The sequence below is a fragment of the Coffea eugenioides genome, chromosome 11 (genome assembly GCF_003713205.1).
Source record: "Coffea eugenioides isolate CCC68of chromosome 11, Ceug_1.0, whole genome shotgun sequence".
NCBI classification, from domain to species: Eukaryota; Viridiplantae; Streptophyta; class Magnoliopsida; order Gentianales; family Rubiaceae; genus Coffea; species Coffea eugenioides.
In genome coordinates this window covers 45,244,106-45,261,029 of record NC_040045.1, presented here as the reverse complement: position 1 = coordinate 45,261,029, position 16,924 = coordinate 45,244,106, and the positions used below count along the sequence as shown (strand labels likewise).

The window sequence follows — 16,924 nt, the reverse complement described above, 5'->3', positions numbered from 1 at the left end:
ATCATTATCCTGTATGCCTGTAAGAGATTCCCCGTAATCTCTCAAAAGAATATATATATATATATTCAGAGGCAACTGATCTGCATATGGAGACCAAAAAAACAGAGTAAAACTAATGAAGGGGAACTAGGTCCATCGCATATTTGCCGGTATGCAACACAGGTTGAAGAACAAGTTGTGAAGGTGATGCGAGTTAACTGGCATAATTTAATTTGGTTTGATTATATGATTTTGAAAAGTAAAAGATGGGACAGAAACAAACAAAGGATTGATTCCTCGTGACTTTAGGAGACATGGCTAGAGAACAACGTATTATTTTAGCATTGGCAAAAGTGGACCATTAATAAATGAGTCGTCCAACCTTTTCCCCCGCTAATCATTTAATCCAAATTATCCACGGACCAATAGTTTTTCAGGAAAGGCGCGAAAGAGAGTCTAAAATGGGAAAAAGATTTCCTATGATTTTTTTTTTAATTTTTTTTTTAATTGTTCTAAAGTTTTCCTATGATTAGCTTGCATAATTACATTCGACCGGTTGGTGGTAAGCTGTTTAACTTGCTTTCCTCTATTTCCCATCACTCAGTATTTTGAGAGAATGCTTGTTTTAATGCATCTCGACTAAAGGAATGGCAGCCACTGCCCAAAGGCAGCCATTGAGGATTGATGGGGTTTGAACTCTTACCTCCCACCAAATGCCACATTTAAAGTGGCTTGGATTCAAGAAATTTAGGCAGGTGTATAATGCACTCGTCTGATCCGGTGTTGGTTCAGTTCCTCCGGATTACTCTTGGGTCTCTTTAGGTCCACTCACTTCCCCTAATATATGATAGATCATGTTATAAAACAGTTATCGTCTCCGAAAAAATTCAAGCAGGTGTATAGTGCACCCGTCTGGTCCGGTGATAATTCAGTCCCTCCGGATTATCCTTGAACCTCCTTAGGTTCACCCCCTCCCCTCTAGTATAGGATAAATTATGTTATAAAACAGTTGTCGTAAAAAAAAACAAAAGACTAAAGGAATGGCACTTGATGTTGATGGTATCTTAGAAAGAGTTATGTAACGCGGCTAAAATAAAAGATAACGACTGCTATCTCATTTCATTACGATATGAAACCTCGGTGTTCTAAAGGGGCAGACTTCAAAAGTATGGACTAAGACATTTGCAGGAGACAGGGCAGAGTTACGTACATATGATAGGTGGGCAATTGCGCAACCTCAAATTTTTAAATCTTTTATGCCTTGTAACTATTCTCAATTATATTTTAGCCTAATTATAGTTTAACAGTTTGCACCCCCTCAAACTATAAGAATTATACATTCCAACCCCTCAAACAAAATAGGACGGGGTATCTACTAAATTTTGAATTAATTAAAACCCCATGTATAATAACAAACAACTGAAACAAGTGAAGCAAAATCCAAAATAAAAAAATAAATATGAAAGAAGATAATACATGTATAAAAAGTCAAATAATACCATATTAGACTGAGAGTAACATGGAAAGGATAGTCAATTATATTGAACGTGTTTAAGAGAGAGAATAGCTAACTATGGGGAAAGAAGATCAAAAAAAAATTTTACACAACGCAATTTTACACAGTTGGATCGATACTTGTTAACACTGGACTGAAGAGGGCTTCTAAGGCTTCAACCTCTGAGTATTCTTCTACAAACTATGAAAGTTATAGTAACTGAATTGTACTAATATGTATGATAACGCATAAATTTTTTTTTTCTTTTTACAAAATTATAGGTATTGAGAACTGTTAAACCGAAACAAAGAAAGATTAGCCCCGACCAAAAGAAGAAGATGAAAGCTGTCTCACCAACTGTGGTGCTGTCTTTAAAGTAACAAAGGCCATAGGTTTCTAGCAATAATAATATGTTCTTGCCCGCCCCTCCCTGGAGAAGGATTGAATATTTTCATGCAGCGAGTTATAGTTTTTAATACCATTTTAAGGTGGCCGACATTATTCATTGAGTTATTGACCCTTTTTTATTTTTTATTTATTTTTTGGTGGGATCTGGAAATCCATTATCCTCTGGTCCGACAGAGCTTTGATTTACTAGTAACTATACCCGAGACCTTTTGCGAATCTGCGTGTTGTTCCGTGCTGTATATTTATTTTTTATATTTCCTTCATCCGATTTATTTAATCATGTTTGGTAAATCCAATCTTTTAAAAAGAATGATTAAATCGTAATATTTGTACTTTTCTTTTTAATTTTACTCCCATAGATTCAATTTTTAAATTTAAATGGTAACATACATATGATTATAAAGAAAAATTATATTGAAAAGAGAGACTAAAAGATTTTTTGACTTTTCTAATATGACAATTGTTTTAAAATATTTCAAAATGAAAAGTATGACAATTTCAATGATAAAAAGAAAAAATATATATATATATATATATGTATTTGGTTATAAATAATTGATTGCCGTCTGTTTAGTATTCGTTTGGATTGCAATATTTTTCAAATTAACTGCTACAATAAAACACTCGAAAAAATCCTAAAACCACTCCAAACACAATCCTCTCTCTCTCTACGTAGTATGTGTGTGTACATATACAAGTAAAACAAATCTTACCATCCTTTCCTACTTCCATCCATCATCACCACCATTCTTCCCCTTCTCTCTCCTCCACTTCTATCACCACCCCTCCTCCTCTCTCCTCCCCCTCCCCTCCTCTCAAGGAGGAGTGGAATTGGCGGTGGAGGAGGGATAGGGTTGGCGTACAGTTGATGGCAGTGAAAGATTCAACAAATCTTTAAAAACATTTCAATGAATTTTAAATGTCAAAAGCACCTCAAAATAAATTTTTTTAAATATTATAGTATAATTTACATGTTGAAAAACACTTAATCCATAGAAATTCATTATTATTATTATTATCGATAGGAATCATGAAAGAATAGAATCCTTCCCCATTATTATTATTATTATTTGACAAAAACCCTACCAAATTGCCGGACCAGTTATGCTTGGATTTCTTTATTCCCTTTCTGCTTTCCATTTCCTTGACGTTGCAGTTTCCATCAGCAGAGCACTGTTTGGTAAAATGAAGGACCACTAAGTATTTTCAGTATTATGAAGAGCTAAGACCGTTGCAATTAACCGCCGTCGATTTGGGGTGGTAGTCCAGGCTGTAAACTACAAAGGTAAAGTTGTTTTAAAAGTTTTTTTTTGGTTAATATCATAAAATGTTTTTAATTTTTAAATTATTTTTATTTCATAATAGATCACATTCTAAAAAGTAGTATTACGTATTATTGCAAAAATATGTTTCAAATAATCGTCAAGTCAAACATTCTAAGTAGTAAATTCTTGATCAGCTAAATTTGTTAAAGAAGATTGCACGTCTGTTCTATTGGGTTTATTTTTAATTGTTGTTTTGCTTTTTCTTGGGCTGGGAAAGTCAAAGGGGAATTACCAATTCTGAAACAAAGAGAGAGAGAGAGAGAGAGACCTCTCTACAGTCTAGCGAGTAGTACACCGTACGCCGTTGGGAAGGGAGATAAAAAAAGAGTGCTGTTTCGGAGGGAGGGAGGGAGGATGGGCATAATAAGCAAAGCAAGTAGGACCATTTGATTGACACCTTGATTGATTGATTTGATATGTTTTTTACAGTTAAAAGCTGAGAATATGGGACCCCCTTCCCCTATCCTGCCACCACCTAAAAGCTTTTAACCATTTCAGTTTTCATTCCACACCGTTGGATGTCTTCCTTCGACAAAATCGGGCCCTTCAAGTACACAAGAAAGTGTCCTGACCCCGGCGCCATTCAGTTTCACCGTTTCACGGTGGACCTTACTTTCGGGCCTCTCACTTCCTGCTTCCTACCGCTACTTTTGAGTGCTGTGATTCTCTAATTTGAAATTTGTTTTGGGCCACTATTTCACTCATTGGATCGTCAAATGTGTGTTAGGAGTAGTATTCATGTGTTCTTAGGCTTCTCCTGCTATTGCCTGGAGGGAGAGGCGGCCTGCAGGCCCAGCCTATCTCAGCAGTCCAGTTGATTTTGGACTGGAAGGTTGAGATCGAGCTAGGCTTTGTTAGTCCGATTTTCAGACCATTCATAAATATGAACTAACACAAATATGAATTTAAAAAAAAAAAAATTTCAAGAGGATTAACTTGCTTAAGGAATGGAGAGTGTGTTTGGATAGCAAATTTTTTTAAAATAATAATATTTCGTTTGTATCGTAAATATATTTTTCAATTCATTCTTTTATATTTTTAATCATTTTTTTATTTTATATATATCACATCACAAAAAGTATAATAATAATTATTTTGAATAATAGTCTGTCTAAAATATGAGTGTAATATTAATACTGATGATCTTTCACACGTGTTCATGACTAAATACTAATGGTGCTATTCTAAAGCATATCATGTTAGCCTGGAGGATGAGTATCCCGGCCTTCGTGTTTCACATGCACGCTAAAACGAGAAACCAAAGAAGTGATAGTGTAGTAAAATAAAGCCCTTTTCTTTAGTAATTTTTACGGTATGAAGCACCTCCCGAAAACTAAACTACTAACTATTTCAGCTTATCAAAGTCAGAAAGAAACAGCTCAATACAAACGATAAAACTCATTCTGAACTGCCACCAAGTGCAAAATTTATGCAAATTTATCGTGCTGTAAGTACCTGAATCGCCAACAGCAGCCTCTTCAACTGTCTCGGTGAGCGAGGAATAAGAGGTTAAGGGTTCAACTCTTGCATCATCGATAGCCGCTCGCTCCATGACGCCTAAATTAGGTGAGATTGTGATGCCTATCGACCAATATTTTATCTAGAGCTCAAATGTTATGGGGTCTCTTAGCGTACCTGAAAGGGAAGTTTTTGAGAATCAGGTTAATGTGTTTCTGGCCCTTTTATAGATATTAACACGCGGAGGAAAGGCCCTTTTTGTCGGGAATGAAATGATGCCACGTTTAAACCTATAGCTCTATTCATTCACTGCACCTTTAATTAATAATTTAATATTAATATGGAATCCCAGTTGCATTGCCCTTTGGTGCCGCGATGCATCACCACTCTTTCTCCGGTCTAATTAATAATACTTGCACGTTTTTAGCACTTGTAATTCAAAAAAATTTTACACATCATTTGTGGTATTGATGACCACACAATCCTGCATTGAGAAATTTCTGCGTCATGAAATGAAAGAGGAGGAGCAGGAGTTATATGGTTGGGGTACGAGTACGAGGAAGTCCTTGAATGGAGGAGTGATTTGCCAACCAGGAACAGGAAGGAAAGTTTGATTCCAGCCCGTGACCCGAATTATGGAAGTTTCGGATCGCTCTTTTCGAACTCTGCATCTACAGCTTTGTTTTTCAGCTGTTAGAAGAAGATTAAGATCACGACCAACTATCCATTCCAAAGAGTAAGAGGCAGAGGAGGGGCAGTTCCCAAAAAAAAAAATTAAACCTGAGATTACAGAAAAGAAATAAATTTATGTGTAAAGATGCTAGTATGTTTTCAATATTTGGCGAGCTACCTTCCCAAACGAATAAATTTTAGTAGAGGCTAAGATTAATTTGTTAAATTATTACATTGTTTGTTTGTGCCCTTCCAAATGTATAGATTATAGACCACCCAAAATCAAAATCCTAACTCGAACGATCCCTCCTCCTTTATCTATCCCAAGTTTATTATAAGCACCAGATGCCTGATTATTTTCTGGCTAGTCATTCATACACGGAGAACAAAACTATCAATTCTCCTCATAGTAATGAGTAGTGATCATCGTAAATCAAGACAGTAGTAGTGCATTTTTAATTTTTGATTAGTCAAACCACAAAGATATGTCCACGGTCACCCACCGCCTTAATTAATTTAATGATAAATCATTGCAAAAGTAGTAGCAATTGCGATCCTAAACACAGGTCAAACCCTAACGTGGCAACCGGTAATGCCTTAAAAAGAAAAAGAAAAGAAAAGATAAAGATGTTGACCATTATCTTCAACCACATCACAATGATACTATCTTGGGTGGAGGTTGAAGAAGATGGAAAGCTTTAGAAGAGATAATTCGAGGAGGAGGGTTAACTAATTTAAGTACTAATTGGCTTATCATCCGAAAGAGCTAAGACACCACCACGACTATCTTTTTAACCCACTTTCTGCTGAAAAGTTTTGATCTCTACCAAGTGCGTGAAATGAGAACATCTTATCATCATCAGGATCAAAATATATAAATATATATATATATATATGACAACCCGACAGACAAGACAAGAGCTAATGTAGTTGTTCTTCTAGGGATGATTTTACTAGTACTACTTCTTCTTCTTCTATATTCTTATATAGTACTATTTATCATATCGCCCTACTTTAGACTGATTAATTACGCCACGTAACTGATGATACACGTAATCTTCTATTCTATAAACACTCCAAATATCCTTCTTTAAAAAAAAAAAAATAACATAATTAATGTCAATAACAAACAGGTTTGCACTGGCAAAAACACCCAAGGGAGGTTAAACCCACCTGAGATACTCACATCACACGTAAAGCCATCGATCTCACTCACATTATTATTCCTTCTTTTTTGCCTAAACGTGCTTTATTTGTAAAGTCAGAAATAACTTGATGCCAAAAAAAAAAAGAACGAATAGTGTGAGGGGAAGAAAAATAATTCTGCAAATGCTTTTTATTCTTTTTTTTTTTTAAAAAAAATAAATAATGTTTTACATATTCGTGGGTGTAGTGAACTCGACATGCAGGCCGGCCGATTTAACTTTTGTTTTTGAGAGAAGCTGCAGGCACGATGAAGAAACAGGATAATTGCTCTCTCTCTCTCTCAGTGACCATATGGTATGGAGACCTGAACTTAAAAGGTGTAAAAAAAAAACCATCACCAATTTTCACTCAATAGATTTCCCGAGAAGTTTAGACTAATTATGTACACATATAACAGTAGTACGTAGATCCCAATTTTTGAACCCGACCAACTAATAAGATGTAAATTTTTATTATTATTTATTTTTTTTTGCTGTTTTTCTCCTTTCTATATTTGATATTTCGCACTAAAATTGATAGCCTTTAAATTATTCATCACCTTTCTATCCTTCGCAAGTCAACTTGGTTGCATAGCATTTTCCCGTTTATTCTTTTTCTCTTTTATAATTAATTATACATAGGATTGCACCAATTTTGGTCAAGATGCAAGATTCTGATCAGTAGTGCTTACCACTTAGAGAGAGGGAAATTTGGGGTCGTCTTTTTAACACTAGAATTGGAGACATATATTTTGTGGGGCAAGGAACAACATTCCCGCTGCCACTTCTTTTGACCAAAACTAAAATATGCTGAAATACACAAGTCGAGAGAATAACCTCCCTCATAAATTAGGGCATTGTCATCTCACAATTGTCACACCAAATACATCGAAACGCAATTTAGGCGTAATTAATGGTGTATTATTTATTATTCATACTAAGAATACATTTCAGAAAATCCCAAAATTATAACAAAGGATAGCTGCTTTGAATATATTACACTAATTTATGAACTCATTAATTTGGACATGCAGTACTGTCTATAAAAAGCATAGAATAATTTGCCAAAAACTGGTGACTGAAATTCATGTGGCACATAGATATCCAAAATATCAATAGTTTAATATTTTAAAAGAACACGTATACAAGTGTTAATGATCTCTTGCTACATGCAAATGACGATAATAACATTCTTGGTAATTAAAAAAAAAATCCGAGTTTTCGTAGAATCCACTTGTCAATATGCCATTGAATTATTTTAAACCTCCTTCGGTATCTATGCGTGCCTATTTGCCTGGACTGGACCGGCTTAAAAATTTCAGTTCCATGTTGCTGGTAAAAAACCCATGCCAGCTCTATTGTCAAATGATCCTCATTTTTCCATGGGCCAATTTGCCCAAAACGGGTGAAGTCTGGACTGGCCTAGTAGTTCACGAAAACCAAAAAGATCATAGTGATCGCTGACGGATGGGAAAAGGCCAATCCCGACACCAATCCGGGCATTTGTGGACGCTAGGTATCCAGCGACAAAAGTTGGCCAATGTATACATTATGATAGAATTAATGTTTTGTGCATGACAATGTATACATTATGATTGCGGGATGCGATGTCAAGTAATTTAAATTTAAAATTTAAAATCTAAATTTGACATGTGTATCAAATTACGATAATATATATATTATCGGTAGTGTATATAAAATTAACTCAATTTAATATCACAAAAACGACGCACAAAATATGATTGAAATGCTTGAGGCTCGGAGAGCATTTATTGAAGCTGTTGGGCAAGTAAATGCAGCTGAGAAAAAAACGAAAGAAAAAAAAATGGAAAATGAAAAAGAAAATTACGTGCTTTAAGTCGGAAAATATGCAGAAAGGCAATGCTTGGAGGAAAGCCATCCACATTCCGCGGTTGTTCATTGAAATTTGTGGTGAGTAGGAAAAATTCATTTCGAACTTATTTGCTGTAGCACGAACAAAAGGGTAGGTTTCATTTGGGGGCTTATAATTCTAATTTAGGAGAGAAAAGCAAAAAGAATTTCAAGGTACAGTTTTATACCCTGAGCTTATCATAATTCAAGTGCTATATCAACTGTTTCTCAACTTCAACTAATTAAATATAGGAAGTGTAGGAGGAACTGGTTTTTTCTAGCTTTAGAACAGTTACGGAAGAGAGAGATATCCTTTATATATAGATGTAACCCCAACTAAATCAATTCAAAAGGGGGCAATAAGTCTCTTTGCAGTTCTCGCAGCACAGGCTTCGATGACCTCAGGGGAAAAGATACCAAAGATTTTGTGAGAAGTTCACACTACTGTTAGTTAAGAAGTCAATTACAACATTAATTGCTGTATCAAATAGAAAATAAGCAAATTGGCCAACTGAGATTCGTTCAAATAACATAAAGGTGGATGTAGTTTGTTTGTTTGCATTAAAGCCAAAGGCAACCCCAAGTGCATGAGTGGATGGTCTTGACACCATCATTATTATTTTACTGGTAGGTGCATGTCTGAGGAGGAGGTCATTGCCTTTTGCTTGCGATCTATTGGAGATTTTGGTATCCCAAGCGGAAGAGGAATGCAAACGCAAAGAGCAAAATTGATTTAATTGTTGCTCCTACAAATTCAAGCCGCAAAATACCCTCTTTCACTAGTCACAACAACTTGTTATAGAAATTATTAATGCTACCCGTGTTCGATTAGAGGAATTGCAGATGAGGTAGTTAACAACGTTTAAGACACCTCCAAAATTAGAGATTTTAGGTTCAAATTTCTCTTCTTTCGTCTTACTTTTTAAATTCCATCCTTCTTTCCCTCCTTTAGAGAAAGGGAGAGAGAGAGGAGAATATTACAGAGGCTCGAAAATTCAAGAAAGCGTGCGTATTAAGTGACATGTTATCTGCTAAACATACACATGAACTTGAGGGGATAATAATAAAACATAAACTTATTTACAACGCTAAATACCCTTGTATATGATCACGATCACCCTACGGAGGAAAAACAAGCTCTGTGCTAGTTTGATAAGTGAAGCGGTGCGGGGGTGTCCATTAGACTCGTAATGACTCAGGTCTACAAAATCCTTTTGGAAAGGAGCTTTTAGGATAGAAAGCCTGACACGTGATCTTGGGTTAGTGGAAAATTAGTTGATTCAGGAGTTGGAAGAAAGTTGCAGATGAGTATGAGAGTTAGTGGAATCGTCGAGACGACACCAAAAATGAAGAAAGTACTCCCAAGACTCGAAAAAAGTAGATGCACAAAAGAGAAAAGCAGCCATAAACACTTGGTAGCTTTTTATTCATATACATGGACACCAATGCCCCCGAATGCCTGCCAATTTTGAGCATCTTAATGGATTAACACTACATAATTTAGCCCCAGTATAAGTACATGAAATGAAGATGTTCTTGCTGTACACGTATAAGTAGGCAAAGGGTAGAGTTGACATATCATAGAAGAAAGAACAAATAATGGAGATCAGTAAGCAACTTCAGCGGTGACGTTTAAAGGAAAAAGTTAAGTTGATTGTGGGTAATGATGTTATAATAGCATGTTGAATTGGTCTTGACACCCCATCTTCCCTTATCATCTTCTGTATAAAGCCCACCTCGTGTAGCAGCTTCCACATTCTCCACTAGCTTTGCAAGAGCCACAAGGTATCGGATAGAGACGCTGCTGTCAGCTCAAAGCTGACAGTTAACCCAATACATGGGTATACAGAATTCCATGGATCTTTCGAAAAGCATGGCAGCTGGAGAGAGGAGTTGATGCCTCCTCCAAAATTCAGAAAGTTTGCCTGCATTTGGCCATATTCATCTCCGCTAAACTCCGTGTGGTGCAGGGAGGAATTGCGGCAAATGTTTGGGCTAAATGCATGGCAAACCGGCAAGTCACATAACGGCAATGGACTCGGTTAGAGTCTTTCATGGCTTTTGCTTCGGCTTTAATTCTGTATTGATGTTATTGTAGATCTTCTATCATTCAATAAAAGAACTATCTTGTGCGTCTCTTTCTTGATTTGCTTGCAAGAGGAGTAGTTCAGCATTGTTTACGAGGAAAGCTTTCTGCTTCACCTTCTCCAATCCCACAATTTAATTACTGTCCGGCAAAAGCATCAATCCTTGAGCTTGACTCTGGAGTCGGACAGAGAAACTTAGCAGCACACTGAAACGCGCATCTGATCCCTTCACACTTGATAATCAGACAGAATTGAACCATTTATGATCATTTCCCGGCTCCTTTCTGAGCTTATCAAAGAAGGAAAAAAGTACAATAATGCTACTAATCAGTAGCACCCTTCATTTTGCTTCAATACATTACAGGAGTATGATTCGTGTTGACAGTACAAATTTGCCAAGAAGCACGAATTGTCATTATCTGATCTCGGAATCCTGGTATCATGTAAAACACTGTCCAGGCGAATTTCAAATCCGAAAACCGCCCACCTTAGGGACATGCAATTTATACCATGCATTACGGAAAAAATAAATTCGGAAAATCAGCTAACATGACACCTACATTTCAAAAACTTATATGATTCAGTTTCTCCAAGATCCTCTGCCGGTCTTCAAGAGAGAAGCATATAGTAACTCATTCCACGCGTCTGGTACTCCAGGCAAGCACCAATGACTGCAATCTTGATTAAGCTCACCAGCAATTTGTTCTTTCAACGTCTTGTACTCTCTTCTGTAAATTGAAGGGTGGCCATCTTTTCTAAAATCCGTGAGTCTGCTTATGTTCAGATACACCACTGGAGTCCGCATTTTATGAAGCAGATGCTCTAGAGCTCTCATTTTTGAAGGGTATTTTGCTAAATAAGTTTCATTCAATATTGGCTCAGTTTCTTTATGACACTGCCCTCGTGAGTTCCATTGGCCTCCGCTGCATGCAGCCGCAACAATAAGCCAATAAGCAAAAGTTACCAAATAAGCTGTGAGAGGATATGTTACACTTAAATTTCCTGGTTACTCAAGAATCCCATGTTACAATTTGATTCAAGCTTTAACAACATCATCATGTTTCAAATTTTATTAGTGCTTATCGCTTTCATGTCATCCTTTGGGAATCACATAAAAGTTTAGTTGTAGTACTCTGGAGGACCAAAAGGGTTTGGGAATCCATAAAATTTTCAAATTCAAAATAAATAGGCAAAAGAAAATCTGAGAATTAACTGTCATATGATCATACGAGAAACTAACCATTGGCATTCAACACATTATCAAGAACAACCTACATGAACCTTGATTCTCTTGCTTGTTGAATGTCAGAAAATAATTTTCACAAACTACATCTGCATGCATCCAAAATGTCTGCCAGAGGTCCAATTATCAGATATTGTTAAGATTCTAAAAGTGCTTATTCAACCATAGACACACAGATTTTTCCACTACTGAGGACTCCCAAGCCTATGAGTTAGCTCTTCTATTACTATTGTGCAGGTTATAATGAATATTTTGTATCATATTATTATAAGTTTTAGCAATACACCCATTTAGTCCAAGCAGCAAGGAGCATGAAACCTCGAAGCAATTTACATTGTAGTTTGATAATTAAGAGCCAGAGTTTTAGTCCTATAAAGAGCTGAAATAAGCATTAGAGTCCAAATATGACAAGTTTATGAAGGCAGAGAAGATAATAAACATTCATACCTGAAATGCATTACCGAGTATCCTCTGAATACAACCTGACTTCTTGTTTTATCTATGCTCTTATCCACCCACCTAGCCCATGTGCGAAGAGCCCTCCTGTATGCTTCTAGGACCTTCAGTCTTCCATGCACATGATTACCTTCTTGATAATAGTCTTCCCTAAAGAACAACAAGATGCATAAACCCAGCTAAGAGGTTCAGATTGTAATCAGCATAAATAAGTTGAATTTCTCTTCCCTTCCTTTTGCTCTCATGTTCCAGGGGAAGTTTGTAGGTACGGGGAAGAATTGCACATATTATGAGATTTTGATGCAAAACATGCATTTCCAAAGTCAAAAATTCTAAATTCCTTCCAAATCTCCTCATCATGACTTGTCAGGTGGCTTATTTATTCAAGATTTCAGAAACGTAAGTTCTCTGGGTTTCTTGAGTGAAAGAAACTTACAATAAAGTCTAGATGAATCGAGCATTAAAGAAGATAACATATGGAAAGGGATAGATTTACTAACCCTTTAGAGGTCTTCTCATGAGTCCACCAGTGAGCCGTGTTAAAAACCAGAACATCAGCATCATAATACATTGAAGTTGATTTGTCCATCAAATCCAATCTCAATGTCTCAAAGGAACCATTTTTACCATTGAATGTTGATTCTCTAACAAGAAAAGGAGAACTGACAAAATCCACTGAGCAATTATAATCCTGGAGAAAAGGGAAGGAACCAAAATTCAGATACAAAGGGAGAAAAAATCCTTTTTTAATCACTGATAAGTTAGAAAGCTTACCTCAAATCTGAATGCATAGAAACCTTTCTTTTTAAATTCTGTTTTTCCAGATATCTCATGAACACTTTTCTTGTCTGAGACACTATGGCGAAGGATGCAAACAAGAGATTCCCACATGTTTCTGTTCAACGAATCCCCAACAAAGACCAATCTCTGCCCTCGCAGTCTCTCCAGAAAGTCAGTGGCATTCAAACTGGGACGATAGTTCAGGCAACAACGAAGAATTAGAAAGCAGGGAATGTCGCACATTTTCAAATAATATCTATGGTGCAATCTAAATATGCAATCCATGCAAAATGACGATCCTTAGCCCTCAGCCCACTACAGAAACTGTATTCATCCATCACAAGCATTTCTGATACTTAGCCATAGGCAACTGTTTTTCTTCCTTCATTCTAATGGGTGGCCTGCATCTACAAGCAGTGAACTTATGCATAATTTCTGTAATTTTTCCATTGAAAGGCCCTACCTTTATACTACTTCCATTAACACATTTTTGCAATTATAGTAGATTCATGACTTGGCGGTTTCACTTCAAACTTGTTATTCGTCCATCTAACAAATAGTTTTCTAAAAAAAATAAAGTTTTCATGTGCCCCCCCCCCCCCCCACCAAAAACAAAAAAAGAAACAAATAGCTCAGAATCAAATTTTCAACTTTCCTCCAAGTACAAACTGCAATTTTTTTTTTTTAACAATTAACTTTGAATCAGTCGAAAATGACTTCACAATGTTGTAGAGAGGAGTTTCATGAAATTTACCTTGGGATGTCACAGTTGTATGGCTGCCATTTCCACTTCAAAAAGTTATCATCCGGCCTCTTGTTAAGGTAACAATCAAAATCCCTATCAATGTACGGGCAAGAACCAGGAGGGTAGTATGGCTTTGCGTCATTTCTCACCCATCTACCATCAAAGATGTTACAATTCCGATTCAAACTGTTAGAATTCATCATCCCTTTAATGCTGTTACTTTCCCTGGACGATATTCCTCTGTCGTTTGTCTCTGGAGACTTCTCTTCTTTGCTAACCGTCAGATTACCAAGAATACTACCTTTAGGAACCTCATCCCCCCCACTTTTTGGACGCTCTACAGAAACGGCATTCTGATAAGAAGTTTGCTCTTGGGCGTTCGGCCCTCCAGCAGTAACATTTTGATTTCCCACATTGTTGGAAAAGTTACCCAGATTAGTGAAGTTTCCGATTTTATCATCCAGTGATCCATTTATCACAAGGGACTCATCTTGAGCCTTCCCTCCTTCAACTTCAACACTCAAGTTTCCATTTTTCACCTTCTCAGACAAATTTCCAACATGGGCATTTTGCAAAACCTCTCCTTTCCCACCAGAATAAATAAATTTCCTACTTTCAGACACATTTCTATCATGAGTTCCATTCGTAACCATAAAATATTCCACATTATTAGTTGTTATGGTACCATTACAGGAACTAGCATTACAACAAGAAGTTGTCCTTGAGAAATAGACAGGCCAAGAAAGGATACAGCTAGTAGTATTGTGATTACGGGATGCAAAAATATTGAACCCTTTCAAAACAGGGTTTATTAAAGGAGCCATAAATGACGAGACATTAAAAGATACAACACTTAATACAAACATTGAAGCCACTAATCCTAAACCGAAGCCAGAAACTACCTTTCTTCTTCTTGGAGATGTTGTCCAACAAGGAAACTGATCCAAAAATGCATTCTTTTTCCAGTCCATTGTTGATGATCAGATATATATAGTCTTGATTCTTGAAAAATCAACCATCCCACGAGAACCCCTTTTGTAAGAATGTAACTAACACATCAAACAATGAATTAGGCAATAAAGTGGCCGTTTATCTTAGTACGAGTCCTTAGCACTATGATGAATCAAATGTCGCTACAGAAAATTGGAAGTGTTCGTAAATTACGAAGGAGTGAAAGATGAAATTCTTGTGCGGTTTCGAGAAAGGCAAAAGTAAGAAAGCATTGAAACAGCGGTGAGTAAAGATGCAGAGGTAATCCCCCTGAAATTGGTGCGCTCGAAACCAAATTGGCAGCGATTACCAAAAAGAAAAAGAAAATGCAGAGGTAAGAAAAGTGATTAATGACCGTTTGGAAAAGGTTTCCAACCGCTACTCGGACGGAGAAAAATGTGGAGACGTAGAGTGGTGAAATTTTCGTCCTACCCTTGACAGAAATTCGAGAGTAGTACTTCTAATGAGAGGAAAGGGACTAAAATGAGTCTCAAATTCATAAAATTTACCTCTAATAGAAGACCAGGAAGGGACTGGGAAAAAAAATGGAAAAGAAGAAGATAATCTTTATCATCTTGGAGATCAATTAGAGGTGGTCCATCGTCTAATCTTTGTACTCATCCCTTAATCATGTTCGCTGAGATAGATCTAAAGTCCGATTGAAGGGGTAATGATCATCTAATACCAAAAAAAAAAAAAAAGGAAAAGTGGCAACGGTCATCATCAACTTTTCTAGCTGTTGGTATATGAAAAAAATTAAAAATCATGAATTTGTTAACAAATTTTAATCATATATTTTATACAAAAATTTAAACTAGATCAAATGATAAAGTTAATCAAATTTCACTTAAATCAACCTTCATTCCCCTTTGATGTACTTAATTTTCTGTTAGTAAATCTTATAATCTCTTGAAGATGTGATAGTGCAATATTTTCGTGCTTATTTTATTATAAAAAAGAAAAGATAAAGGAAACCAAATTGAATAAGATGAGACACGAAATTAAAAAGATGTCTTGTTAGTACTAAACTAGAAGAACTAATAAGCAGAATCTAATAAGCTACCTACCTTATACTCATTCACTGTACATAGAACGCATCTCGTACTATATATATATATATTTATAATATAAAGTTTGAGTCGATTCTAATCATCATCACGGAGGATCAGATCCTTTCTGAAATAATAAAAATATATTACTTAAAGAGTCTCTTGCTAATTTGATAACAAGATTGATACTAGTATATGTCATGTATGCATGGACATTGGAATGGAATCAAGGCATCACGAAGCCATCTTCTTCCGGTGTCCTAGCATACGTTTTTGGGAATTCTAATTTGACGCCAGAAGTGATTGGGGAAAGGTTGAGGGGCAGTTTTGTCAGATCACCAGGCCTAGTCAAATGACCACTGCAGCAAAAGCGGTGTCATTTGGCGCCAAATCAGACGATAGGGAGCGTGGCAGCTAGTGTGCTAAAAGCCTGGGCAACTTAGGATTGATGCATATAGCACGTGCTCTTGTTCCTCGGCAGGACAGGCACCGTTCTGCCGGCGGCTGTGATCGTGACACGTAGCCTATATGCCACGCGCTGCAGCCACCTTTGAGCGCCCACTGGATGATACTGTGCTCTGTCTTATAGGGCATCCTTGTCCAAAATAACCCCTAAGTTTTCCCAAAATCTCACTTTAGTCCTTCACAATTTTTGTTTTTTTTTTTCTTTTTCGAGGGATACCCTGAATCTCAAATAGGAGGGCTTGAAGCATAATGGTGTGGACGTATTTAAATCGCACCCTGTTGATCTTTCTTTAATTTTTATCTTTAATTTTTTCCAAAAAAAAAAAATGAAAATGACAACACCAATACTTTGTTTGGACAAAGTATTATTTGGACAAAATATTATTTGAAATATTATTTAGAATAATTACTGTAGCACTTTTCGTAATGTGATGTATGTGAGATAAAAAGATAATTAAAAATATAAAAAAAAATAGATTAAAAAATATGTTTATGATGTAAGCGAAATATTATTTAAGATAATTGTACTATCTAACATATATACACTAAAAAGAAATTTGAGAGAGAATGGCGATCATCTAGACTCTTTTTAGCAAGTCGGCTAACTCGACCATAATCCTTAGCTTCCTAATCCCAGGTGAAACTGGAACAGTGACAACTAATTTCTATTCATTTAAGGCCTTTAATTAGTGGTGCTTTGTGCCATTTGTTGCCTG

General features: G+C 36.3%; 1 protein-coding gene across 1 annotated transcript; it reads right to left on the bottom strand.

The window, feature by feature from the left end:
* Window positions 1-10,786: 10,786 nt before the first annotated feature.
* On the bottom strand, window positions 10,787-15,072 carry LOC113751721 (protein trichome birefringence-like 2). The gene is made up of 5 exons (XM_027295833.1): window positions 13,714-15,072; window positions 12,954-13,146; window positions 12,680-12,870; window positions 12,171-12,329; window positions 10,787-11,403 (listed from the first exon to the last, which is right to left on the bottom strand). The coding sequence occupies exons 1-5, from the start codon at window positions 14,673-14,675 to the stop codon at window positions 11,061-11,063; spliced, it is 1,848 nt and encodes a 615-aa protein (XP_027151634.1). The 5' UTR covers window positions 14,676-15,072; the 3' UTR covers window positions 10,787-11,060.
* Between the last annotated feature and the right edge of the window lie 1,852 nt (window positions 15,073-16,924).